Below are 25947 nucleotides of genomic sequence, written 5' to 3' on the forward strand. Positions count from 1 at the left end.
CGGAGGAAACCCACGCAGACACGGGGTCTCCCACAGTCCGAATGACATGCTGCTTAGACGCATTGGCCATGTTAAATTCTCCCTCAGTGTACCCGAAACAGTAACTTCATTGCAGTGTTAATGTAAGCCTTACTTGTAACAATAATAATTAAACTTTAAGCAACTTTTAAAAATTGTTCTCCAGCTTTGACTTTTTTCTTTAGATTATAAATCTCAGCCCTTCCCCTCCTAACTTTGAGTTAAAGGCTCTATCTACAGACCTAGTTATAAAATTCACCAGGACATTTGGTTCCAGTCCAATCTCCATGGAACCCACTCAAAGGAAGCAGTTCCCTCCTCCCCCACTCCTGGTGTCAGTGTCCTATGAACCAAAACCTGCATCCCACAAATCAGCTCGGATTTGTTTGACCCCATGCATAACTCAGGCAGACATCCAGAGATTATTACTGTGAAGTTCTGCTGATTAATGTAGCTCCTTAAACTCTCAGTGGAGCCTTACACCGTGGTTTAGCTATGTCGTAATCTCCTGATAACTGGATCTGCCTCCTCCCACTCCAAGTCCTTTTGCCGCTGCGAGGAAATGTCATTAATCCTGACACCAGACAGGCAAAACAACCTTCAGAACTCCCTGATGTGGCTGCAGAGAGCAGTATCTATCCCCCTGACTATGCTGATCCCTGTGACTATCACACCCCTTTTCAAATCCCCTATTCCTATGCCACAGTTTACTCATGCTGCTTGCGTACTTTCCATTCATCCACACTGGCAATGAGAACCTCAAACCTGTTGGATAAGGGCAAAGGTTGCACTTCCTCCACCAATGTCCACAGGGTCCCCCGATCTACCTGACTGCCAGTCACACACTCCTATCGATGACTACTGACCAGGCCCGCATCACTTCCAAACCTAACGGTTGCGACTGCCTCCTGAATCAAAGTGTCCAAGTACGTCACTCTGTCCTTGATGCCCCACAATGTCTGCACCTCAAACCCCCACTCAACAACTCGGAGCCGAGGTTCCTCGAGATGCAGGAGTTACTGCAAATGCGCTTGACTGTAATCACAATGCTTTTCACAAACTCCCGCATGCTCCAACCACACGACCATCCTGTTTGACCTTGACCGCGATTCTCCCATTGCGGCCCACCACTTTTCTGATGGGGCCGTCCGGGAGATCCACGTCTGCGGCCTTGAACGGGGATTTGCGCATGTGCCGGGAAGGCGTGGGCATCTCTCAGAGCCGGCAAGTAGTCGCCGGTCAGATCACGCTGGAATCCGGCGGGAAGGCAGTAAGTCATTTAAATCTGTTTTTCATCTATTTTAAATATGTAGATTTGTTAATTATCGGGACCTTTCAGGTCTCGATGGAATCTCCCACTCTGCCAGGAGTACTTCATTCCGGCGCGGTTCAGACTAGCTCCCCACATTCGGGGAGCGAGCGGGCGACCCCGCCGGAACGAAGGTGGGTAATTTGGGCTCCCCAGGGGATCAGGCAGTGGGGGGGTGGTGCCCCCTGGGCATGGGCACCCTGGCAGTGCCAACCTGTGCCCCTGGCACTGTCCAAGGGGGCACCTTGGCACCGCCCATCAGGCATCAGGCAGTGCAAAGGGGGTGGGGCCTATTGTGGGCAGGGCCTAGGTGTGATTAGTGAGGGTGGGGGGGTCCCACTGCCACTCTGCATTGGGATCGGTCTGGGATGAAGGTAGGGCAGCGATTGGGGTGGGCTGGGAGTCGGGGATGGTCTGTCGGGGGGGGGCTGCCTCCGGGGAGAGGGGTCTGACCCCGATGGGGAGATCGCTGAGGGGGGATGGGGGGATCGCCACTGCTGGGGGAGGGGGGGGGCGGGTAGGCTGTGCATTGGGGTGCTCCGGGGCGGGGGGGCTCAGGCCTGGCCCGAGATTTGCTGTGGGGGCCGCGATTGGGCCGTGGGACTGGAAGGGCAGCACTGCGGGGGTCCCTGGGCTGGTTAGCGATCGAGCTGGCCAGCAAACGTGGAGACTGACAGATTGGGGCCACTGCGCACGCGCAGAGTTCCAGGACTGTCAGACTCCGGCGCGAATAGGCCCCGCCCCCCTCCCCGGGTTTTTAATGAGATTCACGACTGGGACCTCTGCAGTGCACAGAGTGCGGAGATTCGAGTGTGAAGTTGAACTATCAGAACTGCCTGGATTTAGAATAGTTTTCCCGCCAATTCGGCACTTTTGAGAGAATCGCCCCCCCCCTGTTTCATTTAATTCATTACATTTTTAAAAAAATGACTTGATCTAGTTTGAGTTATTGGTAGATTAAATATTTACCGGTAACATGAACCACTGCAAGTATTGGATACACAAAGCCATGTGTCTCTGCACCCAGTCCCCGCGCTCACCCAGTCCCCGTCCTCTCCCAGTCCCCGTCCTCTCCCAGTCCCCGCGCTCACCCAGTCCCCGTCCTCTCCCAGTCCCCGTCCTCTCCCAGTCCCCGCCTTCTCCCAGTCCCCACCCTCTCCCAGTCCCCGCGCTCACCCAGCCCCCGCCTTCTCCCAGTCCCCACCCTCTCCCAGTCCCCGTCCTCTCCCAGTCCCCGTCCTCTCCCAGTCCCCGTCCTCTCCCAGTCCCCGTCCTCTCCCAGTCCCCGTCCTCTCCCAGTCCCCGTCCTCTTCCAGTCCCCGTCCTCTCCCAGTCCCCACCCTCTCCCAGTCCCCGCGCTCACCCAGCCCCCGTCCTCTCCCAGTCCCCGCCCTCTCCCAGTCCCCGCCCTCTCCCAGTCCCCGCCCTCTCCCAGTCCCCGCCCTCTCCCAGTCCCCGTCCTCTCCCAGTTCCCACCCTCTCCCAGTCCCCGCCCTCGCCCAGTCCCCGCCCTCGCCCAGTCCCCGCGCTATCCCAATGCCCACGCTCACCCAGTCCCCGCCCTCACCCAGTCCCCGCCCTCTCCCAGTCCCCGCCCTCGCCCAGTCGCCACGCTATCCCAATGCCCACGCTCACCCAGTCCCCACCCTCTCCCAGTCCCCGCCCTCGCCCAGTCGCCACGCTATCCCAATGCCCACGCTCACCCAGTCCCCGCCCTCACCCAGTCCCCGCCCTCTCCCAGTCCCCGGCCTCGCCCAGTCGCCACGCTATCCCAATGCCCGCGCTCACCCAGTCCCCGCGCTCTCCCAGTCCCCGCGCTGTCCCAGTCCCCGCGCTATCCCAATGCCCGCGCTCACCCAGTCCCCGCGCTGTCCCAGTCCCCGCGCTGTTCCTGTCCCCACCCTCACCCAGTCCCCGCCCTCACCCAGTCCCCGCCCTCACCCAGTCCCCGCCCTCTCCCAGTCCCCGCCCTCGCCCAGTCGCCACGCTATCCCAATGCCCGCGCTCACCCAGTCCCCGCGCTCTCCCAGTCCCTGCGCTCTCCCAGTCCCCGCGCTCACCCAGTCCCCGCCCTCTCCCAGTCCCCGCCCCCGCCCTCGCCCTGTCCCCGCGCTATCCCAATGTCCGCGCTCACCCAGTCCCCGCGCTCACCCAGTCCCCGCGCTATCCCAATGCCCACGCTCACCCAGTCCCCGCGCTATCCCAATGCCCGCGCTCACCCAGTCCCCGCGCTCACCCAGTCCCCGCGCTCTCCCAGTCCCCACCCTCACCCAGTCCCCGCGCTGTCCCAGTCCCCGCGCTGTCCCAGTCCCCACGCTGTCCCAGTCCCCGCCCTCACCCAGTCCCCGCCCTCACCCAGTCCCCGCCCTCACCCAGTCCCCGCCCTCACCCAGTCCCTGCGCTCACCAAATTTCCAATTTTTACAATGTTTCTGATGCTCTTCATTTGTGTTGTCTCTGTGACAGTACAGAGGGAGTTTTACTCTGCATCAAACCTGGGAGCATTTGGTGGGACTTTACTCTGTCACTCGTTCCTGCTATAACTGCCCTGGGAGTGTTTATTAGATCAGTGTGGAGGGAACTTTATCCTGTATCCTGCCTGTATCGTGCTTTTCATGGAAATTTTCGACTGGACAGTAGCGGGGAGGGGAAGCTTATCTCGGTCTCTTACTGGTGCTTTATCCATCCTGAGTGGTTTAATCAGGCAGCACAGAGGGTGCTTTACTTTGCGTCAAACCTGAGTCTGAGTTCGAAGTGTTTGATGGTGAGGGAAGCAATCACTCACACTGACAAGCTTTGGCTTGATAAGCTGGAATCCTTGCACATAAAAATGAGTAATGAGTTATTTTTATTTCATAAATAGTGGAGATATTCTTGTCAATACATAGTAACATCAAAACTAGGAGCAGGAGGAGGCCATTCGGCCCTTCGAGCCTGCTCCGCCATTCATTTTAATCATAGCTGATCATCGAATTCTGTATCCTGATCCCCCCCTTCCCCCGATATCCCTTGATCCCTTTAGCACCAAGAGTTATATCTAATTTCTTCTTGGAATCAGTTAACATTTTGGCCTCAGATACTTGCTGTGGGAGTGAATTCCACACATTCACCATCCTCTGGGTGAAGGAATTTCTCCTCACCTCAGTGTAGAGTTTGTAAGTTCCTGGGATTTTGGAAGAACAAACTCCATTGGTTCCTATATTCAATAATTTGATTGGAGTCTCAGTCATTCAGGACTTTACAAAGACGGAATGTCAGACTGAGTCCCCTGGAGCTGGGAATGAGAATTGTCTTCTTGCTGCTTATTAGCTTAAATAAACCGTTCTCAAACTCTTCCTGCGTTTCCCTCAGAGGTTGATTGTTTTTGTTGCAGTGAAGATTTACATGGTCAACTTCTGCCTCAAATTTCGTCTCATGCAAAACATCCGTTTTTGCCCTGGGTCAAACACGGTCAAGTGTTAAATTGTATTGGTCCCGTCTGAACAGGGAGAAAAATATTTCCTACAGCCTATGGCTCATTAACTGAGCATCATGAAGTGCGTCAATAATTGAAAGTGTTAGCAGAGAATTAAGTGCACAGTAAGTGTATATATGAAAAAAACAGTGCTCCAAGTTCAGCCCCTTGGTGGGGTGGGTGGGGAGAAGCATCCACTGTTCCTGTGGAACTTCTCTTTGAACATTGTCCCGTCACATCCTCCTCAGAAGACAAACACGGGACACGGCGGACAGAATGCCCTTCATTATCCAGTACATCCCTGGAGCAGAGAAGCTATGACATCTTCTCCGGAGCCTTCAACATGTCATAGATGAAGACGAACATCTTGCCAAGACCATCCCCACACCCCCACTTCTTGCCTTCAAACAACTGCACAACCTCAAACAGACCATTGTCCACAGCGAACTACCCAGCCTTCAGGAGAACAGTGACCACGACACCACACAACCCTGCCACACAAGATGTGCTGGATCATCGACACGGATGCCATCATCTCACGTGAGAACACCATCCACCAGGTACACGGTACATAATCTTGCGACTCGGCCAACGTTGTCTACCTGATACGCTGCAGGAAAGGATGTCCCGAGGCATAGTACATTGGGGAGATCATGCAGACGCTACGACAACGGATGAATGAACACCGTTCGACAATCACCAGGCAAGAGTGTTCCCTTCCTGTTGGGGAACACTTCAGCAGTCATGGGCATTCAGCCTCTGATCTTTGGGTAAGCGTTCTCCAAGGCGGCAGAACGAGCAGAAACTGATAGCCAAGTTCCGCACACATGAGGACGTCCTCAACCAGGATCTTGGGCTCATGTCACACTATCTGTAACCCCCACGACTTGCCTGGGCTTGCAAAATCTCACTAACTGTCCTGGCTGGAGACAATACACATCTCTTTAACCTGTGCTTAACCCTCTCTCCACTCACATTGTCTGTACCTTTAAGACTTGATTACCTGTAAAGACTCGCATTCCAACCATTATCTTGTAAATTGAGTTTGTATCTGTATATGACCTGTTTGTGAACACAAGTCCTCACTCACCTGATGAAGACTGAGACTCCAAAAGCTTGTGCTGCCAAATAAACCTGTTGGACTTTAACCTGGTGTTGTGAGACTTCTTAATGCAATCACATCCGCCAGGGTTTGAATCTGAAGGCACTGAGTGAGGGTCTGCTCTTCCTAATGGGTGTTGCCAAATGTTAGAAATGGCACAGGTCCCAAGCCAGCTGGGTCTGCAGGTGACTGGTATCTGAGCAATGGAATAAGTCAAGGCAAATACTGTCCATTTTGAAGGGGTAACCAAGAAGGTAGATGAGGGCAGTGTAGTTGATGTTGTCTACATGGACTTTAGCAAGGCCTTTGACAAGGTACCATATGCTAGGTTGTTGCATAAGGTTAAATCTCACAGGATCCAGGGTGAGGATCTAAATGGATACAAAATTGGCTTCTTGACAGAAGCCAGAGGGTGGTTGTAGACGGTTGTTTTTCCAACTGGAAGCCTGTGACCAGCGGTGTGCCTCAGGGATCAGTGCTGGGCCCACTGTTATTTGTCATTTATATTAATGATTTGGATGAGAATATAGGAGGCATGGTTAGTAAGTTTGCCGATGATACCAAGATTGGTGGCATAGTGGACAGTGAAGAAAGTTATCTCCGATTGCAACGGGATCTTGATCAATTGGGCCAGTGGGCTGACGAATGGCAGATGGAGTTTAATTTAGACAAATGCGAGGTGATGCATTTTGGTAGATTGAACCAGGGCAGGACTTACTCAGTTCATGGGAGGGCATTGGGGAGAGTTACAGAACAAAGAGATCTAGGGGTACAGGTTCATAGCTCCTTGAAAGTGGAGTCACAGGTGGACAGAGTGGTGAAGAAGGCATTCGGCATGCTTGGTTTCATCGGTCAGAACATTGAATACAGGAGTTGGGACGTCTTGTTGAAGTTGTACAAGACATTGGTAAGGCCACACTTGGAATACTGTGTGTAATTCTGGTCACCCTATTATAGAAAGGATATTATTAAACTAGAAAGAAGAGATTTACTAGGATGCTACTGGGACTTGATGGTTGAGTTATAAGGAGAGGCTGGGTAGACTGGGACTTTTTTCTCTGGAGCGTAGAAGGCTGAGGGGTGATCTTATTGAGCTCTATAAAATAATGAGGGGCACAGATCAGCTAGATAGTCAATATCTTTTCCCAAAGGTAGGGGAGTCTAAAACTAGAGAGCATAAGTTTAAAGTGAGAGGGGAAAGATACAAAAGTGTCCAGAGGGGCATTGTTTTTCACACAGAGGGTGGTGAGTGTCTGGAACAAGCTGCCAGAGGTAGTAGTAGAGGCGGGTACAATTTTGTCTTTTAAAAAGCATTTTGACAGTTACATGGGTACGATGGATATAGAGGGATATGGGCCAAATGCGGGCAATTGGGATTAGCTTATGGGTTTAAAAAAAAGGGCAGCATGGATAAGTTGGGCCTCTATGACTCTATGACTCTGTTTACTCCCGAGATCTATATTTGAATGTTGGCCGGAAAGGGGCAGATGATGTCCTCTGCTTTCCAGTGGCTGTTTAGACTTCTTAATCAACATAATTAATTCAGACAGTATTAATCAATTTCCCAGCAGACATCACTACTTGCTGCAGGATGACCTTTATAATAATATTTCATTCCCAATTATTTTTGTATTAAAGTCAATAGCTCTTGGAAAAATACATTGTTCTTCAGCAAACTGCAATTTAAATCTACTTAACTTCCACTATCAAGATGGAATGTTTGTTGAAGGCAATTTAAATGTGATCACTTTTTATCTAGTGTTTCCAGCACTCTGGTTTGTCAATCACCGGGTACACGTCAGGAATCAAAGAGAACATCTACTCTCGTGTGTTCCATTTCTCCCAGCCTTTCATCCTGCAGTAAAGGAGAGACCAGTGGAGGAAAAGGAGGTGCCTGCAACTTCTTCTTTTCATTACTTGTAAATGAATGGTAAAGACTCATAATGAAGGACAACAACCACGTTTGAAAAGTGAGATGAGGTGAGTTAACTCGAGTGCTGGAGGGCTGCTTAGGTTATAGAGTAAGAGTTTGAACAACACCAGGTTAAAGTCCAACAGGTTTATTTGGTAGCAAATGCCATTAGCTTTCGGAGCGCTGCTCCTTCGTCAGATGGAGTGGAAACACCCCAGTCCAACACCAGCATCTCCACATCTAGGTTATAGAGTGTCAGAAGAAGCAAAGACTTTAGAATGGTTCAGGCTCTTGTGAGGTACATGGACTGGGATAGAGCAGCTGGGCCGATATCACCCAAACACATTGCGTCACAATCACTGACTGTGCTCTTTCTCTTACAGGATGTGGTGGCCCATAAGCAGAGACAGCAGCAGCTACCTGGCAGGGGACAGGCGTGGCAGTGTGCTCTCATCCTCATGGAGAAGACGGTGCTGGTAACATTGGTGTGGCCATGCCAGGGCTCAAAGCAAAGGACAACGGCAGCATGTTCCTGCTTAATCTACCTTCTCACATCCCACTTCCTTCCATCCTGTGATTTACAAACTGCAGATGGGTTAAGTGTGTATCTCTTGCTTTCTTCCCCTTTCCCCTATCCCCAAACCCCTTGTGTCTTTAACCTTTAAAAAGACAAGTACCTGGTCAATAATTGTTGCAATAACCTGAAGTGTGAGGGAGCAGGAGCTGGGAAAGAAGAAACCCAATGGCTGATCTCCTACATGATGTGGAGATGCCGGCGTTGGACTGGGGTGAACACAGTAAGAGTTTTAACAACACCAGGTTAAAGTCCAACAGGTTTATTTGGTAGCAAATACCATTAGCTTTGGGAGTGCTGCTCCTTCATCAGATGGAGTGGAAATCTGCTCTCAAACAGGGCACAGAGACACAAAATCAAGTTACAGAATACTGATTAGAATGCGAATCTTTACAGCTAATCAGATCTTAAAGATACAGACAATGTGAGTGGAGGGAGCATTAGGCACAGGTTAAAAAATACACATCTGACGAAGGAGCAGCGCTCCGAAAGCTAATGGCATTTGCTACCAAATAAACCTGTTGGACTTTAACCTGGTGTTGTTAAAACTCTTACTGTGATCTCCTACAGGCAGCCACCAGCTCAGACACTGGCACTGTGTGAATGTTAAGAGGAGAGCAGAGAGGCAGGATCTGCATGTAGTGAGACACTGGGCACGAGTGGCCTGCAGCAAGGGAAGGGATGAGGATAGCACAGGTTCTGGAGGGCACAGTCCCACATGAATTGTGCTGCCGAGGTCTCAGGAGAGGAACTCGATGGGGTAGCGAACAGCGTATAGGTTGCGCACACACGGACGCTTGGTGAATTGGCAGGTCTGTCACAAAGCCTGCAGTCACTGTGAATAAACAAGCAGGATTCCAGATTAACAGCACAGGGCTTTGCAACAAAACCTGGAGTCCATTCTTCCTGATTGGTGACCAATTCCCTGAGCACCGGGGGGACCTGACCACTATACAGCTCCTGATCGTCAACCTCTCGCTTCCCAATGCAGCACAGGGCTGCCCAACACCTGGCTCTGCAGTGCAGGCTCAGACTGCAGCCATCGCGGTTATGGACAGCAGCTCAAAGAGACGTTCAGACTCTCACAGCAGCCCAACACTCTGGGCTCCAGCAGACCACCATGATTGGTGGGATGCCGCCTCAGGAAGTGATATTGGCAGCATTCTGTTCTCAACACCAGCACTGTGCCAGTGCCCCTGCTGTCGCATGGCAGCCGGTCCAGACTGCTGCCACCATGCTGTGCTGCTGCAGACCGAGGCGAGGCTCCCAAGGCCCAGAGTTGACTGAGGAACAGCTGCAAAGTCACCTCCATCTTCCCCACCGTCCTTCCACCAGCTATTGTGCAGCCAGTGGGGCAGCACTGCCTATCGGCACTAGGCCAGGTACAGGAACCTGCTGGACAATCGCAAAGGGAATGAACAAGGCTGATTAGTAAGCATTTGTACAGGATAGTTTGTTAGGTAAAGTTGGGATGAAATGCTTGCTTTGTGGTAGTTTTTATTTCAGCATTGTGGCCAGGTTGGACTGTTGTAAAACCAGGGATTTGGGTTTATATTAATGAAAACCATAACTGAATGAAGCAATCGAGGAAAACCCAACTGGAATTAGAATAATTGGCTGCCTCCTGTCTTTCTTTTCCTCTTCTTGAGCTGCTCACTGTATTCCCGTTGGGAAGAGCTCTGTGGAGAATATAACAGATCACTACCGATTGGAATACTCACTCTGGCCAATAGGGTACATGGCTTCCAGATTGGTCCGGTAAACGGAGCTATTGCTCCATCACCCAGTCAGTATACTCTATAATGCTTCACGTGGCAGCGTAACCCTCACTGCCTGTAATGTGGCCTCTTATAATTGGGTTGAGCCAGCTGTTAAACATCGTCACCCAGCAACCACTCTCTGATTTGATAAGTTGCTGATTGAGGGAACAGCAAGCTGGTCAGAATTAAAGCATTGTGACTCATGCCGGGATTGCGGGCATCACCAGTACAGTTGCACACCTACTGCAAAGTGAGCGGTCACCTTTGTGACTGTGGCACACATCAGCATCAAGAAGCAGCATCTGTAAAGCCACATCTGGGGAGGCGGTGGTGTAGTGGTATTGTCGCTGGTTAGTAATCCAGAGACACAGGGTAATTCTCTGGGAACCTGGGTTCAAATCCCGCCGTGGCAGATGGCAGAGTTTGAATTCAATAATAAAGGAAAAAAAAAAACTGGAATTAAAAGTCTAATGATAACCATGAAACCATTGTCAATTGTTCTAAAAAATCCATCTTGTTCACTAATATCCTTTAGGGAAGGGAATTTGCCATCCTTATCTAGACTGGCCTACATGTGACTCCAGACCCACAGCAATGTGGTTGACTCTTAACTGCCCTCTGAAATGGGTCATTAGGGATGGGCACCAAATGCTGGCCCTGCCAGTGACGCTCACATCCTATGAAAGAATAAACAAAATATTTGTGGAGTTGATGGTAACCTGCACTATCCTGGATTTAGCCCGCCTGTTTCTCTCTATTCAGATGGAACAGTTAAATCCCGTTTTCTGACAGAGCCTGTGTTATGTAGCAGCGGATGGTTCCCTGTTCCAATTGATGGGATCCTGATGTGGAGAAATTCTGGGTCACGGTCACCAGTACAGCCACTGGGGGCTCTGCCCTTCCCCTGCTGAATCGATCACTCTCTGGGAGCTCTGTCCTTCTGCTGAATCGATCACTCTCTGGGAGCTCTGTCCTTCTGCTGAATCTATCACTCTCTGGGAGCTCTGTCCTTCTGCTGAATCGATCACTCTCTGGGAGCTCTGTCCTTCTGCTGAATCGATCACTCTCTGGGAGCTCTGTCCTTCTGCTGAATCTATCACTCTCTGGGAGCTCTGTCCTTCTGCTGAATCGATCACTCTCTGGGAGCTCTGTCCTTCCCCTGCTGAATCGATCACTTTCTGGGAGCTCTGTCCTTCTGCTGAATCGATCACTCTCTGGGAGCTCTGTCCTTCCTCTGCTGAATCGATCACTCTCTGGGAGCTCTGTCCTTCCCCTGCTGAATCGATCACTCTCTGGGAGCTCTGTCCTTCTGCTGAATCGATCACTCTCTGGGAGCTCCGTCCTTCTCCTGCTGAATCGATCACTCTCTGGGAACTCTGTCCTTCCCCTGCTGAAGACATCACTCTCGTTCAGATAGTTGGCAGATTTTTGGAAGTACCTCCTCTGTAAAGTGCATAAAATACACACGCCATTCTCGACTAAGGTGGAGGGAGGAAAAATATTCCTGAAAGTTTCAAGGTGGATAAGACTTTCAGCTGAGGCTCCTTTCCACATTCCCTCTGCGAGCAGCTTAACTGCTCACTTTCTGCCTCTGTGCCACCTCCCACTCTGAGGGAAATTGCTGTCACACCAAGGACTTCAGGAAATGGAGTTAAGGCCACAATTGGACCTGCTGTGCTCATATTGAACGGTGGAGCTGGCTCTGTTCCTATTTCCTTTGCTGTAAGTTCTTCAAGTGCAGCGCCACCCTTGCAGACTTCACCTTTCACTAACACTTCAAATCACCAAGCACTTCCACAAGCTCAGAGGCTGTAGAGTTGAATCAGCAAGTTAATGATCCTTTTAAAGAACATTGCTTGGGGATTCTTGCTGCTGCTGGACAAATGTTCAGCTGTGTGTGTTTAAGAGAGGGCATTGGCTAGAGTGGCAAGGTCCAAAATGGCAGGGCTGGTGTCACTCACTTTACATGCTAACGTTACGATCTGGCTACTCTGCGTAGCTCCAGTGCAAACTCCTGAGGTCCCCACAATGGTGACAGCCCGTGCACGTGTTGGAAGTGTGTGTGGGCATTGTGTATGTCATTTCAGTCCCAAGTCAGCGCCCATAGCAGCAAACCGGAGAGTGCTATGGAGCCGAATTTTGGAGTCAAAGTATCAGCTTGGTAAAAGTCTCACTCCCTCCCATCCCCAATAGAAGGTTGTGAGTTCAAATCCCACATCAACTAAACATCTAATCGAGGCTGATACTCTAGTGCAGTATTGAGGGAGTGCTGCATTGTTGCTGCATTGATTGGATGGGACATTAACCTAAAACAATCTGTCTATTTAAATGGATGTAAAAAACGCATGGGACGAAATTTCCCTGCCCCGCCCGCCATGGGAATCGTAGCAGGCGGGACAGTGCTATGCAAAGGTCCATTAACTTTGGGCAGGATCTTCCGGCCTTGGGGCAAGCGCAGCTGGAAAATCCCACCCATGGTGTTTTGGGAAGATTAGGAATTTCTCCAGGTACCTGGGAAAGTATTTAATTCTCACCCTCCTTTAATGATGGCGTCCTCATAATGATGCCATGCAATAATGTTTGCCCAACACTGTGACATGTGCCCTAAGTCAGGATGGTGAGTGACTTGGATGGGGGGCTTGGTAGTGATTACAATCTCACAATGTTACTGCTTGTTTTTTTTTACAGCAACTCCTTCCCTTGTGACACTCTACTCCTTTATGTAACCTTGGCTGAGTTGCTACAGGCACGGTGCACTGGTAGATATCACAGCCAGTGGCAGGGGCTTTGCTCACGTATGCTGATTTGTCTTGACGGTAAATGCAAAGAACCTTGTTTATCATAGAAATCATAGAAACCCTACAGTGCAGAAGGAGGCCATTCGGCCCATCGAGTCTGCACCAACCACAATCCCACCCAGGCCCTACCCCCACATATTTATCCGCTAATCCCTCTAACCTACGCATTTTAGGATTCTAAGGGGCAATTTTTAACCTGGTCAATCAACCTAACCCGCACATCTTTGGACTGTGGGAGGAAACCGGAGCACCCGGAGGAAACCCACGCAGACAGGAGGAGAACGCGCAAACTCCACACAGACAGTGACCCGAGCCGGGAATCGAACCCAGAACCCTGGAGCTGTGAAGCAGCAGTGCTAACCACTGCGCTACCGTGCCGCCCTGTTTAGCAGCACCTAAAAGCTGTGATGATTGATTAAGCCTCCTGCATGGAGTCCAATTGGCTGTTCTTCACGTGAGCAAAGTTCAGCAACAAGTATTTCGGCAGTCGGGTCAAACATGTGCACTTCCCTGCCTCTCACACTGAACAGTGATCAGGAGCATGGAATGTGTGTCTGCTCCTTCTCAAGTACAGATTGACTGGGGCTAATTTAGCTGAAGGCAAAGTGTGGGATCGTCCTGGTACATATAGCTCACGAAACATGACAAATAAACGTATTTAATTCACTGAGCCATTGAGGCAGCAGAACTGTCTTATTTTAGATTCCTTGCTACCCAAAAGGAGGCAGAGTCAGTGATTTGTCTGCTGAGTCACAGTGTCTGAGTATAAAAGAGGCAGATGATTCACAGGCTGAACAAACCGAGGGCCAGCTCACCACAGAGACGCTCGGGATGCAGGTTTGATTGCTGCCGAGCCTGAGTGTGATGAAGCTGAATTAACATCACTAGAGCTACAGTCATTAATCTAAAGGGCTTTGACTGTGCATTTTAATTCAGCTTTCTCTCGCTGCAGGAGAAATAACACCCCCAGCCTGGGAGCAGGAGCCAGCAGTCATCAATGTCTACTGCTAAACAAAGATATAAATGAGACAATAAGACACTATCAATTCAAAGGAGAGGTTTGATTTGAGGGATGGGGCTCAGGGACAAATGCGTGGGCGCAGTGATTTAAATTGTCTCCTTTGCTCTACCGCAGTATTGTGACTAATGGTCACTGCGGCAGGTGTTGGAAGCAAATCATAAGGGTGGCACATGGGAGAGGGGAGCACAAGAGGAGATGGCCAAGAGGAGATTTGATCAAAGTATTCAAAATCAGGAGGGGTCTAGACGGAGTAAATAGAGAGAAACTGTTTCTATTGGGGAAGGGTTGAGAACCAGAAAATAACAAGAAAGGCGAATTGCCAAAGAATCAAAAGCACTGTGAAAAACCTGCTACAAATACAAAGTTTATAAGATCCTGATATCTTGGAACTGATTTGATTTATTATTGTTACATGTATTAGCATACAGTGAAAAATATTGTTTCTTGCGTGCTATACAAAGCATACCGTTCATAGAGAAGGAAACAAGAGAGTGCAGAATGTAGTGTTACAGTCATAGCTAGGGTGTAGAGAAAGATCAACTTAATGCAAAGTAGATTCATTCAAAAGTCTGACAGCAGCAGGGAAGAAGCTGTTCTTGAGTCGGTTGGTATGTGACCTCAGACTTTTGTATCTTTTTCCCGACGGAAGAAGTGGAAGAGAGAATGTCCGGGGTGCGTGGGGTCCTTGATTATGCTGGCTGCTTTGCCTAGGCAACGGAAAGTGTAGACGGAGTCAATGGATGGGAAGCTGGTTTGCACGAACTGCCTCTTGAATTTAAGGCAAAATAGAGGAATGGGGGGAGGGGTCATGGTTTTTTTAAAAATTCATTCAGCAGATATGGGCGTTGCTGGCTGGCCAGCATTTATTGCCCACCCCTAGTTGCCCTTGAACTGAGTGGTTTGCTGGGCCATTTCAGAGGGCAGTTAAGAGTCAACCACATTGCTGTGGGTCTGGAGTCACATATGGGCCAGCTTGGGTAAGGACGGCAGATTTCCTGCCCTAAAGGATGTTTGTGAACCAGATGGGTTTTTCCGACAATTGACAATGGTCATCATTACACCTTTAAATCTAGATTTTTATTGAATTCAAAATTCACTATCTGCCGGGGTGGAATTTCAACCCGGGTCCCCAGAGCATCACCCTGGGTCTCTGGATTACTAGTGCAGTGACAATACCACTACACCACCACCACCGCTGCTTTGCATTCTGCTTGACAACAAACCTCTTGATTGCTATAGAGACAAGGGTGGCCCAAGTCAAGAGACTTGCTGAGAAAGCAAAATAATGTTCACACCTGTAGATAATGGCAAGAGCATTTGTGTTGACTGTGGATAGAATGCTAATCTCCAAATTTCACAGGGAGGTATTAGGAATGTCAGGTTTTATTAATGGTTATATTTTAAAATGTCTAATTAATTCCAAGTTTGAAGGGAGTTAAGATGCTAGAGGAAAGTTAATTAGCTTGGATACAAGGGCCATGTAATTCATGTTGCCATGGAGATGAATTTTGGATAAGACTGCATAGAGAGGTAGTGTAGCATCAAGTTACAGGGATTTTAAGATATCACTGAACCTGCAGAAACAAGTCAGTCCACAAGAATCTTGGAGAGAGAGCAGGATATAGGGGAAGCTAGTTTAACATCTGAAGCAAAGAAAATGCTGACCATATTGTTCAGTATGCAATGTGGGTCGCAGCTGGTGCTCAGACTGAAGGATCAAATTTGTGAGGATTTAAAGGAGGCTGGAAGATTTGCCTTGCTTGGGTTAGAGAGAAAAAAATCTCCAGTGTAACGCTCACAGTGAAAGTCAAGATTCTAGAAGATTCCTGGCTGGGAAAGAGAAAAGAAAGTAGCTCTCAGGAGCTGAGGATAACTTGGGACTGGTTTCTGGAGAATAATGTATTCACATAAGGGACAGTGTAAACTATAACTGGTGCAGGATACTCCTGGTAATTTTTAAAGTTAACTGGGGTAACTTTAAAGTACAAGTTGCCTGCTAGATAGTGATTAGTCAATAGAACTTATAATTTGTTTGTTACAGTTGTGAGGGGACTAAGATCTCACTCTTTATATTTTTTATCAAATAGATTTTGATATCCTCATGGCTATTGTTAAAATTTTAAAAACTGAACAAAGATCTTTTAAAATGGCTGAATCTACAGCTGCCTTTGACCCCCGAGCAAAAGGAGCCATCTGGAATTATAGATGAAACTTGCACCGCATTATCTCAGAAGAGAACTATACATAGGCCATCTGCATGTCATAACCCAGGTTGGCCAGAGTCTATTCGTCTCCCAGGAAAAAGGGCCCCGCAATCTTCCTTTCAATTTTGAATGTTTGAGACATTTAACAATCTCAGGGGCCCAGATGAGGGATACACAACCCTTGTCAAAGACAATGTGGAGAGATGGGAGTCATGTGCCATGGATGTCTAACTTGTGTAATCAGTTATATTGTCTTGCTGTACTACAAACTCAGTCTTCCATTTTACCATCTAACCAGCAGCACCATAACAAAGGGGCTCTGACCAGGTTGAATCCCTTGGGTCCACCTACACTGCTTTGGCCAGATTCACCTTTATGTGCCTATCTCACTGTGCAAACACCACTGGCTTCTCAGCCTTTTGGCTAAGTTCAAGTGTAATATCTGGTCTTGGCCAATGAGGTTAAACTGAGGCTTCACCTGATGCAATCTTTCAAAACCATCTTGGCCATTTGGGTGAAGATGAAGCATCAGATCAAGCCCGGGAAGGGCTGCAATGCCTCATCCTGTCAGCTTGGATCTTGTTTGATCGAGCCCAAGATGGGATGTACGTCTTGTCAGCTTGGATCTGTTTTGTCTCTCATGTGGAGATTCTGATTGGACCAAATTGGATTTTTGAATGGGAATAAAGTACCAAAAGGTACAAAAAAATGAAACTGATTCATTGGTTTCAGTCTGTTGACCTCCATGAAGAACTTTGATTCTGGACTCTAGCCCACGTGAAACAATATTCCTTTCCTCTGCGATCTCTGCACTGTAAATCTTTTCTCTATCCCTCTTTTACATTGTTACCCCCTTCCCGCATTCAAATGCGTACAAATAAACTAACCCTTTGAGTTCATCCCATCTCCTCAGGTTTGCTCTGGGATTATTAATAGAAAATTGGATCAAACCAAAACTGATATAAAGGGGGAAACCAATCCAAAGGAGAAATTAGTCCTGTTGAAATTAACACCCTCCCCCCACCCTATCCATAACACAGTAAAAGTCTTAGAACTTGAAACCGTCGTGTGATTCTTCCAGTCACTGGAAATTCAGTCTCTATGGGGATTGTAACACTTTATTATATAGTGAGTGGTTAGGTTCTGGAATGCAGTGGCTGAGAGTGTTTTGAGAGATCGAATTGTCTAACTTGCCATCAGCGGGGGCAGATTCAATTGTGGCTTTCAAAGGAAATTGGATAAGCACCTGGAGAAAAAACGTTTGCAGAGATACAAAAAAAAGGTGGGGAATGGGACAAATTGAGTAGCTGCTACAGAGAGCTGGCACAGATACCGGGGACCAAATGGTCTCCTTCTGTGCTATAACCATTCTTTGAGTTGAAATTGGACCTAAACCACTACTGTACTCAGCAGTGGGAGCCATTGGGCAGATCCGGGGGTGGGGGGGGGGGGGGGGGGGGGAGCAGAGGGGGGAGATGTGAGTGGAGGGAGCGGAAGAACCAAAAGGCGAGTCAGTCCATCTGGTCTTGGGAGGAAAAATGGTGAAAGTGGAAGATGGAAAAAGTATGGGTTAAGACCTTTTACACCATAGGGGACCCCAGCGTCTATCAAGACATTTGGCAGTAGTACTCTGGATTCCTATGAGGAACTCCACACTGCAGCAGTTTATCTAATAGTGGTGTGTGAGATCCCCACAGCGGAGTCCAGTATCCACCAGGACATCGAGCAGTAATGTTTTGGACTTGCACATGAGAATCCAGCATACCGGTCACAGTGTAAACCAAAACATCTAAATGACTTCACAACACAAAGTAAAATGCTCAAGTGACCTGATAGAAACCTTCAAGTCTATGGAGTTAATGGCAAGTTAGACAATTTGATCTCTAAAGACAGAAAATGCTGCATAAACTCAGAACTTAAAAGAACAGAATTAATGTTTGGAGTTTGTATGACTTCTTTAGAGCTAAAGATAGGGATAAATGTGATGGATTTTATATTGTTTAAGAGGGGGTGGAGCAACTGGAGCAGAGTAAAAGGTCTGGGATAGCTATGAGCTAGGAGAGATTGTAAAAAGATGTTCTAAGCACAACACAAAGGAAGTGTTAATGGCTGTGTTAAGGACTAAAGAAGATACTCATAGCAGCATAAATATAAGATAGCACAATGTGTTTATAGCAGAACAAAGGTCAGCACTCTGTGAAAGCAAAATAAAAGAATAAATGACAGATGGCCTTGTGGGGGAGGAGGGAGGGTTTTATTGGGACAAAGAAACATTTTCTTGGATTAGTAAAAAGGGTGAAAATGGAGGACAAAGTTCACCGGCTTATGTTGTTGAATCCAGAAGGCTGTAAAGTGCCTAAGGTTCCCTCACTTTGTGCTGGGCTTCACTGGAACATCTCAGCAGGCCAAGGATGGACATGTGGGCATAAAAACAGGTGCCAAGTTGAAATGGCAAGCAACAGGAAGGTTGGGATCATGCTTGCGGACTGAGCGAAAGTAGTCCACAAAGTGGTCACCCAGTCTACATTTAGTTTTCCCATTGTAGAGGAGATTGCATTGGGAGCAGCAAATACAGTGGACCAAATTGAAGTGGTTCAAGTGAAACACTTCAACCTGAAAGGAGTGCTTGGGGTCTTGAGCGGTGAGGAGGGAGAAGGTAAAGGGGCAGGTGTTAATCCTTCTGCAATTGTAAAGAAGGTGCCGTGGGAAGGGGATGAGGAGTTGGGTGTGATGGAGGAGTGGACCAGGGTGTTATGGAGGGAGAGGTTCCTGCGGAATGCTGACAACGGGGTGTGAGGGGAAGATGTGTTTCATGGTGGCATCATGCTGGAGTTGGCAGAAATGGTGGAGGATGAGGCTTTGAATAAGGAGACTGATGGGTGAAAATTGAGAAGAAAGGGATCCCTCAGTTCGGAAAAAAAAGTAGACATGTCAGAAGCACCATTTTTGATGATGACATCATTGGAACAGACGTGACAGAGGTGGACGAACTGGGAGAATGGGATGGAGTCCTTACAGGAAGTTGGGAAATAGGGTGTGAGGAGTTGGAGTTGAGATATTTGTGGGAGTTGGCGGGTTTGTAATGAATATTGGTGGTCAGTCTTTCACCAGAAATGGAGACAGAGAAGTCAAGGAATGAAGGGAAATGTTGGAGATGGACCATGTGAAGGTGAGAGAGAGGGTGGAAATTAGGAGCAAAACTGATCATTTTTCCAGTCCAGGTGAGAACATGAAGCGGCATCGATACCATCATCGATGTGCTGGAGACAGAGCTCTGGGAGGGGGCCTGAGTAGGACTGGAACAAGCAATGTTCCACACCCCACAAAAAGACAGGCATAACTGGTAGCCATAGCAACAGGTAGCCATAGCAACAGCTTTTATTTGCAGGAAATGAGTCAAGTTAAAGGGGAAACTGCTCAATGAGAGAACAAGTTCAGCCAGGTGGAGGAGAGTGGTGGAAGATGGGATTGTTCAAGCCTCTGACTCATGGGAGAAGCAGAGACCTCAGACCCTCCTGGTGAGGGTTGGAGGCGTATAGGGATTGGGCATCCATAATGAAGAGGAGATGGTTATGGCCAGAGAATTGGAAATTATTGATATGATGTAAGGCACCAGAGGAATTGTGAATGTAAGTGGGAAGAGATGGACAAGGGGAGAATGATGGAGTCAAGATAGGAAGATATGAGTTTTGTGGGGCAGTAATAGGCTGACACAAGGGGTCTTCCAGGATAATCCTTTTTGTGTTTTTTTGGACAGGTGGTAGAAGTGGGCTGTGCGGGGTTGTGGGACTAAGAGTTCAGAAGCTGCAGAAGGGAGCTATCCGGAGAAGATTAAGTCAGTGACAGACGTCAAAACAATGGCTTGATATTTGGTGGTGGGGTCATGGTCCTTGGGGAGGGAGCAGGAAGGGCTGACAGCCAGGTAGGGGTCAGATAACAAAGTCAGGGTTGGACCCAAGAGGATGAAGTGCAGCAATTTCAAGAGAGTTGGAGTAGGTTAGAAGGGCAGAGAAATTAAGACAGCCGATAGTTCTTAACAAAAAGATCAAGAGCAGGTAAGAGTTCATAGTGAGGGGTCCAGGCAGAGGGAGAACACTGGAGGCAGGTAAAAGGATCTGTTGAATTTGGGGGGAGAACTCCCTGCCCAAAGAAGTGAGCATGGAGACAAAGGCAATGGATAAGAGTTCAGCATTGTGCTGAGCCTGGAATTGATTGAGGTGGGGATGTAAGGGGATGAAACCAAGACCCTTGCTGAGTACATGGTGTTCAATTAGCTTTTGTTGATAACAGTTTTGATTTGACTGCAATAAATGATGAGTTTTTTACTTTTGTAACCCATGCACTGTGCAGATGCTTCCTGCTCCTTGCCCTGCATGCCTGCACTGTACATTTATCCACATTCAAATCACCATTAAGCCATTTGTCTAAGTCCCAAATGTTCTTGATATCTTTTATTCTGCTCATAACAAGTACATAGTCCACATGGACATTAGTGTTATACTGAAGTCCCCTTCCTATCCCTGTAAACTCATACAACCCTACAACACTGGGATTAGAGGCACACACCACAAAAGGCGGCTACACTAGCATTTACCCCTTTCATTATTTTTTGGAGATCACTGCTTGTAATTGTTCCAGTAGCCATGTAGAACAAGTTGCTTTTATATAGCTAAAGGTAAAATACTGCGAATGCTGTAATCTGAAAAAAAACAGAAAATGCTAGACAAACTCAGCAGGTCTGGCAGCATCAGTGGTCACAATAGAACCAAAGGGTCATCCTGGCTTGAAACGTTGGCTCTATTCTCGCTCCACAGATGCTGTCAGACCTGTTGAGATTTTCCAGCATTTTCTGTTTTTGTTGCTTTTATATAGCATCTTTAACGTAAGAACCATCCCAGGATGGTCCACAGGAGCGATCAAATTGACAACAAACAACATGAGATATTAAGAGAGGTAACAAAAGTTTGGCTTTAAGGAGCCCAAGCGCTGGAGTACAAACCCACACCCCAACTCTCCACATCTTTACTTGTCTCTCCACCTTAAACCTTCCTCTTTGACCAAGCTTTAAGGTAATCTCTCCTCATATCTCTGTATGTAGCTCAGTTTCAATTCTTGTTTTTTTTGTCACTCCTGTGAACTGCCTCGAGATTCATTACTACAGTAAAGAAACTATATAAATGCAACTTGTTGAACACGACTAGTATAAATATTACAAGCAGTGATCTCCTCAAAATTGAGCGGGGTAAATGTTATCCTTTACATAGCATTAGTACAGCCTTCTCTCTCTCACCGCTACTGTGTGCAGCTATTTATATACCAATATTTGATACTACTTGGCAATTACAGTCCTACAATTTGACATTTTAAGTATCTAATTAACAAGCCACGATAAATCCTTTCCCTGCTGCACTGTAATCATATTTCCTCTTCACCAGTATGCAATCTGCTTACCTTTCTCTATATTAAATGCCATCTCCCATTCATCTACCCATTGCTAAGAGGTTGTCAATCTCAGAGCATGCTGTTTTTCTGTAAGTCTTTGCATAATCTATGAACACAGAAAATGTTTAAAATTTCTCGGTGTGTGTGTGTGTGGGGGGGGTGGTTGTTGAAATTAGGTATTTTTTAGGAGAGAAAACCGAGGTGAAAGACAAGGTGGGATGCTTGAGAGAGGGAGGTAGATGACAGCGGAGAGACGCACAGGTAATCTATCCTGGATCACTCAACATTCATAGGGTCTGTTTGAAAGGTTACGGGGACAACCCAGGAGATTTCATTACTTCCTGCGCTCACCCAAGCATCCAGGTGATGCAGCAGCTGTTTTATTGTTACAGAGACCATCCTGATTCTGGCACGGGCTTTCTGCTTCAGATTAAAAAACTTAACCTGAAGCCAATGTTTCCCACAGCTATCTCAACTACAACTCCTCACACCCTATTTCCTAACTTCCTATAAGGACTCCATCCCATTCTCCCAGTTCGTCCGCCTCTGTTCCAATGATGTCATCATCAAAAATGGTGCTTCTGACATGTCTACTTTTTTTTCCGAACTGAGGGATCCCTTTCTTCTCAATGCAACATTCCACACAATTGTCCTCTGCGCATTTCTACCCGTTCTGCTTAGGCAAAGCTCCAAACAATTGAATTACAATGCTTAAAAGCAGCTCCTTGATGGGTAAAAGGATGGTACAGAGCAGCAGATATTAATTCTGCCCCCTGGTCTGTCCCAAGTGGCACAGTGGTTAACATTGCTGTCTCTCAGTGCCAGGTTCGATTCCCAGCTTGCGTGACTGTGCAGAGGCTGCACGCTCTCCCCGTGTCTACGTGGGTTTCCTCTGAGTGCTCCAGTTTCCTCCCACAGTCCGAAAGACGTGCTGGTTAGGTGCATTGGCCATGCTAAATTCTCCCTCAGTGTACCCAGGGCACATTGAGGGAGAACTTAACATGGCCAATGCACCTAATGCCTAAGTGTGGTGACTAGGGGATTTTCACAGTAATTTCATTGCAGTGTTAATGTAAGCCTACTTGTGACACTAATAAATAAACAAACATACAAAAACTCTAAGCGATGATACGTGTGTATATTTCTGGAGAGGTGTGTGTGTGTGGAGCAGTGGGCATTTGCATGCGAATGCTTGCCTGGTCAAGATTAGATGGTGCCAGGTTGCAAGGCCTACATAATCAAATAGTCTTGGCAGCAATGGGGTAGAAAGGTGAAGGTTCAGATGACTACTGCTGCCATGGACTACACCCAATGAGTGCCTTCAGGAGGGAAAACTGGTGGGGTGGGGAATGAGTTTGTAGGGCACCTGAGTTATGTAGACCATGTAACCCTGATGAAATATTTAACTTTTATCCAGTTCACACTAAATATTATTTAATTATAGGTAGAAGTTGTCCTGTTGATCTTCTACTGAGCCAAGTGTCAAGCTATGTTTACATTTATGTTGAGGTGCAGCTTATGATACAGTATCCTGATTTACCTTGGATGCAGCCTGTGCTGTGAGATAATCACAATCTGTTAAGAGAACCCTGGCCAAAATTTGTTGGGGAGTATCCTCTGGGAGTGTGGCAATATTTACTTGGGTACCCTGGGAGCATGCCAACATTTACCGGGGATCTCCTTTAGGAGTGTGCCAATGTTTATGCAAGAACTCAGTGTGCCAACATTTGCTGCAGACCTCATCTAGAAGAGTGCCAATATTTACACGGGAATGCTGGGAATTTGCCAATATTTGCCAAGGATCTCCTCTCGAAGTGTGCCAATATTCACATGGTGCGGCTGACACAGAAATTTGGAATGCCGCTAAAGTGGAATTCAATTCTATTAACTTGAAATTAAATAATAAGTTAGAGACCCAATGGTCCAGCTGATAATCAAAATACAAGTACAGCCTGGCCATACAAAGCAGCAAAGGTCCACTGTTTGAACTCTGATCCGTGTCTATTACAGCTGAAATGCTGGAGTGACACTAACTGATCTCAGCAATAAAGTGATGGTCCTGATTTTTACCCAGTAGCCCATGCGAGGATTGTGTGCATATGTTGGTGGATGGATTTTAGTTAAGGACAGAATAAAGACTGGCTGTGGTGCTTCCCACTGGCAAACATCGCATCGGCACTCTGCCTATGCTCTCATTTAGGCAAGCAACCAGATCGTGGAGCTGTAGCTCAACATGAGCCACTGCCCTCAGGAGAGTGCGATGAAAGGGGAGGGAGAGAGATGAAAGTGGAGGAAGAACTGAAAAAGCCGACTGCTTTTTTTTTCTATAGATGCAAAGCTCGAATGCAATCTTCTCCCAGAACACTCCTTGAAAACCTAATAACGTTCAAAATGACAATTCTACTTTACATGCTTTCCCCTCTGATGGGTTCCATGCTGTACTCCACTGCTGCTCGCTATTATACTTTCTGATTTCCCTGTTTGAACTATGTGGGACCCTTGAGAGAATGGAAAGAGCAGTAAAGCCAACGGGGCTTTACCCTGCTGTATGAATAAAACAAATCACACAGCATACTGCATCGCCACGTGACTTGCTGTTGATCTGAACTATTACAGCAGCTGCTCTAACCCTCCATAGGCTGAATTCTGTCAGTCTTACTGCCAAACTCTCATTACCACCAGAGGTTGCACACTCTCCCCTATCCTGACTGGGGGAAGGTTACTGTTCAGTTCCGGTCAGCTTGGCAAACAGGAATTCACCAGCTTGCGAATACAGATCGCTCCATCTTCAATCAGTTTATCTCGCTGTCTTGTATAATTACTTCTCTCAACTTCCCTGCCAGTTGTGAACCTTTGAGGTCTGGTACCACTCCTTCTTGGCTCAGTGAGACGTTTCTGTTCTAGAGACGTGTTCCTTTTGCTGGTTTCACTGGTCACTCTCCTGAAGGAGTGAGCTCTCACTGAAACACGTTGCGCTGCAGCACTTTGCCAAGAATCTTATCCAGTCACCATTCTTTATTTCAAATCTAGACAATAAAAGTGTCAGCTTGCTATTTGCCAGCAGACACAGGCCAATAGAACCAAGTCAGAATTTGTTCTCTAAAATACAAGCACAGAACAGTGTCATTTGGCTCACTGGGTCTCCATCAGCTCTGAAAGACCTATATGCAATTAGTCCTATTACTCACTCAAGATACTCCCCTTCAAGTATTGATTCCTTTTCAAACTTATTATTGAATCTGCTTCCACCACCCTTTCAGGCAGCACATTCTAGATCGCAACAATGTGGTGCATTAAAAAATTCTCATCTCACCTCTTAGTTCTTTTGCCAAATATCCTAAATCTATGTTTTATTGTGGACTCCCTGGGAGGCAGTGGTGTCGTAGCAATGTTGGTGGACGAATAAGCCAGAGGCTGAAGCTAAAGTGCTGGGGGACCAGGGTTCAAACTCCACCATGGCAGCTGGTGGGATTTAAATTTGATTAATAAAATCTGGAATATAAAGCTAGTCTAAGTAATGGTGACCACAAAATTATCATTGAATATTGTAAGAACCCATCTGATTCACTCATGTCCTTTAAGGGAGGAAATCTGCCATTTCTACCTGGTCTGGCCTACATGTGACTCAGACCCACGGCAATGTGGCTGACTCTTAACTGTCGATTGAAATGACGTAGCGAGCCTTTCGGTTCAAGGGTGATTAGGGATGAGAACCAATGCCAACCTCGTAACGGTCACATCCCATGAAAGAAAAAAAGAACCATCGTCACAAATCTCTCTTAAATTTCTCTTAACCGTTTCAGCTTGAAAAGAACAATGCTGATTCCAGTCTCTCCGCACAACATTCCTCACCCCTGGTAATATTCTGGTGAATCTTCTCTGTATTCTCTCAAAGGTCCTGATGCCCTTCTCAAGTGCGAAACACAACCAGGAGCGAGAATGACAGGTTCAACTCCCCCAATCCCTAACCAGGGGTAGCCAAGTCATCTGTAACTCCACAACCACAGGCCCCTGTTGAGACCAGCTAATTGAGCACAGGCCAGGAACGATGTTTGAGGCCTTTTGTCTGTGTTAGCTCAGTACCAAATTAAGCAGTGCATTTAATAATTGGGCTATCAGAACATCAGAGGCTGATATTTTTGTGTGTGTATTACTTTTAATTTCACTGTTGTGTAAGGTTACTGTCAGGACAGTAATTTAAAAAAAAATAGTTCATGGGATGTTGGTATCGTTGGATAGGCCAGCATTTATTGCCCATCCCTAATTGCCCTTGAGAAGATGGTGGTGAGCTGCCTTCTTGAATCCACACAGTCCATGTGGCGTAGGTGCATCCACAGTGCTGTTAGAAACGGAA

The 25947-nt window shown here is 47.4% G+C and overlaps 1 protein-coding gene across 1 annotated transcript; it reads left to right on the forward strand.

Moving 5' to 3' along the window:
- The first annotated feature begins 759 nt into the window (after positions 1 to 759).
- On the forward strand, positions 760 to 13597 carry LOC144508024 (uncharacterized). The gene is made up of 3 exons (XM_078235738.1): positions 760 to 1288; positions 8178 to 8394; positions 12817 to 13597. The coding sequence occupies exons 1-3, from the start codon at positions 974 to 976 to the stop codon at positions 12852 to 12854; spliced, it is 570 nt and encodes a 189-aa protein (XP_078091864.1). The 5' UTR covers positions 760 to 973; the 3' UTR covers positions 12855 to 13597.
- Positions 13598 to 25947: the final 12350 nt, after the last annotated feature.

The sequence above is a fragment of the Mustelus asterias genome, chromosome 19, assembly GCF_964213995.1.
Source record: "Mustelus asterias chromosome 19, sMusAst1.hap1.1, whole genome shotgun sequence".
NCBI lineage: Eukaryota > Metazoa > Chordata > Chondrichthyes > Carcharhiniformes > Triakidae > Mustelus > Mustelus asterias.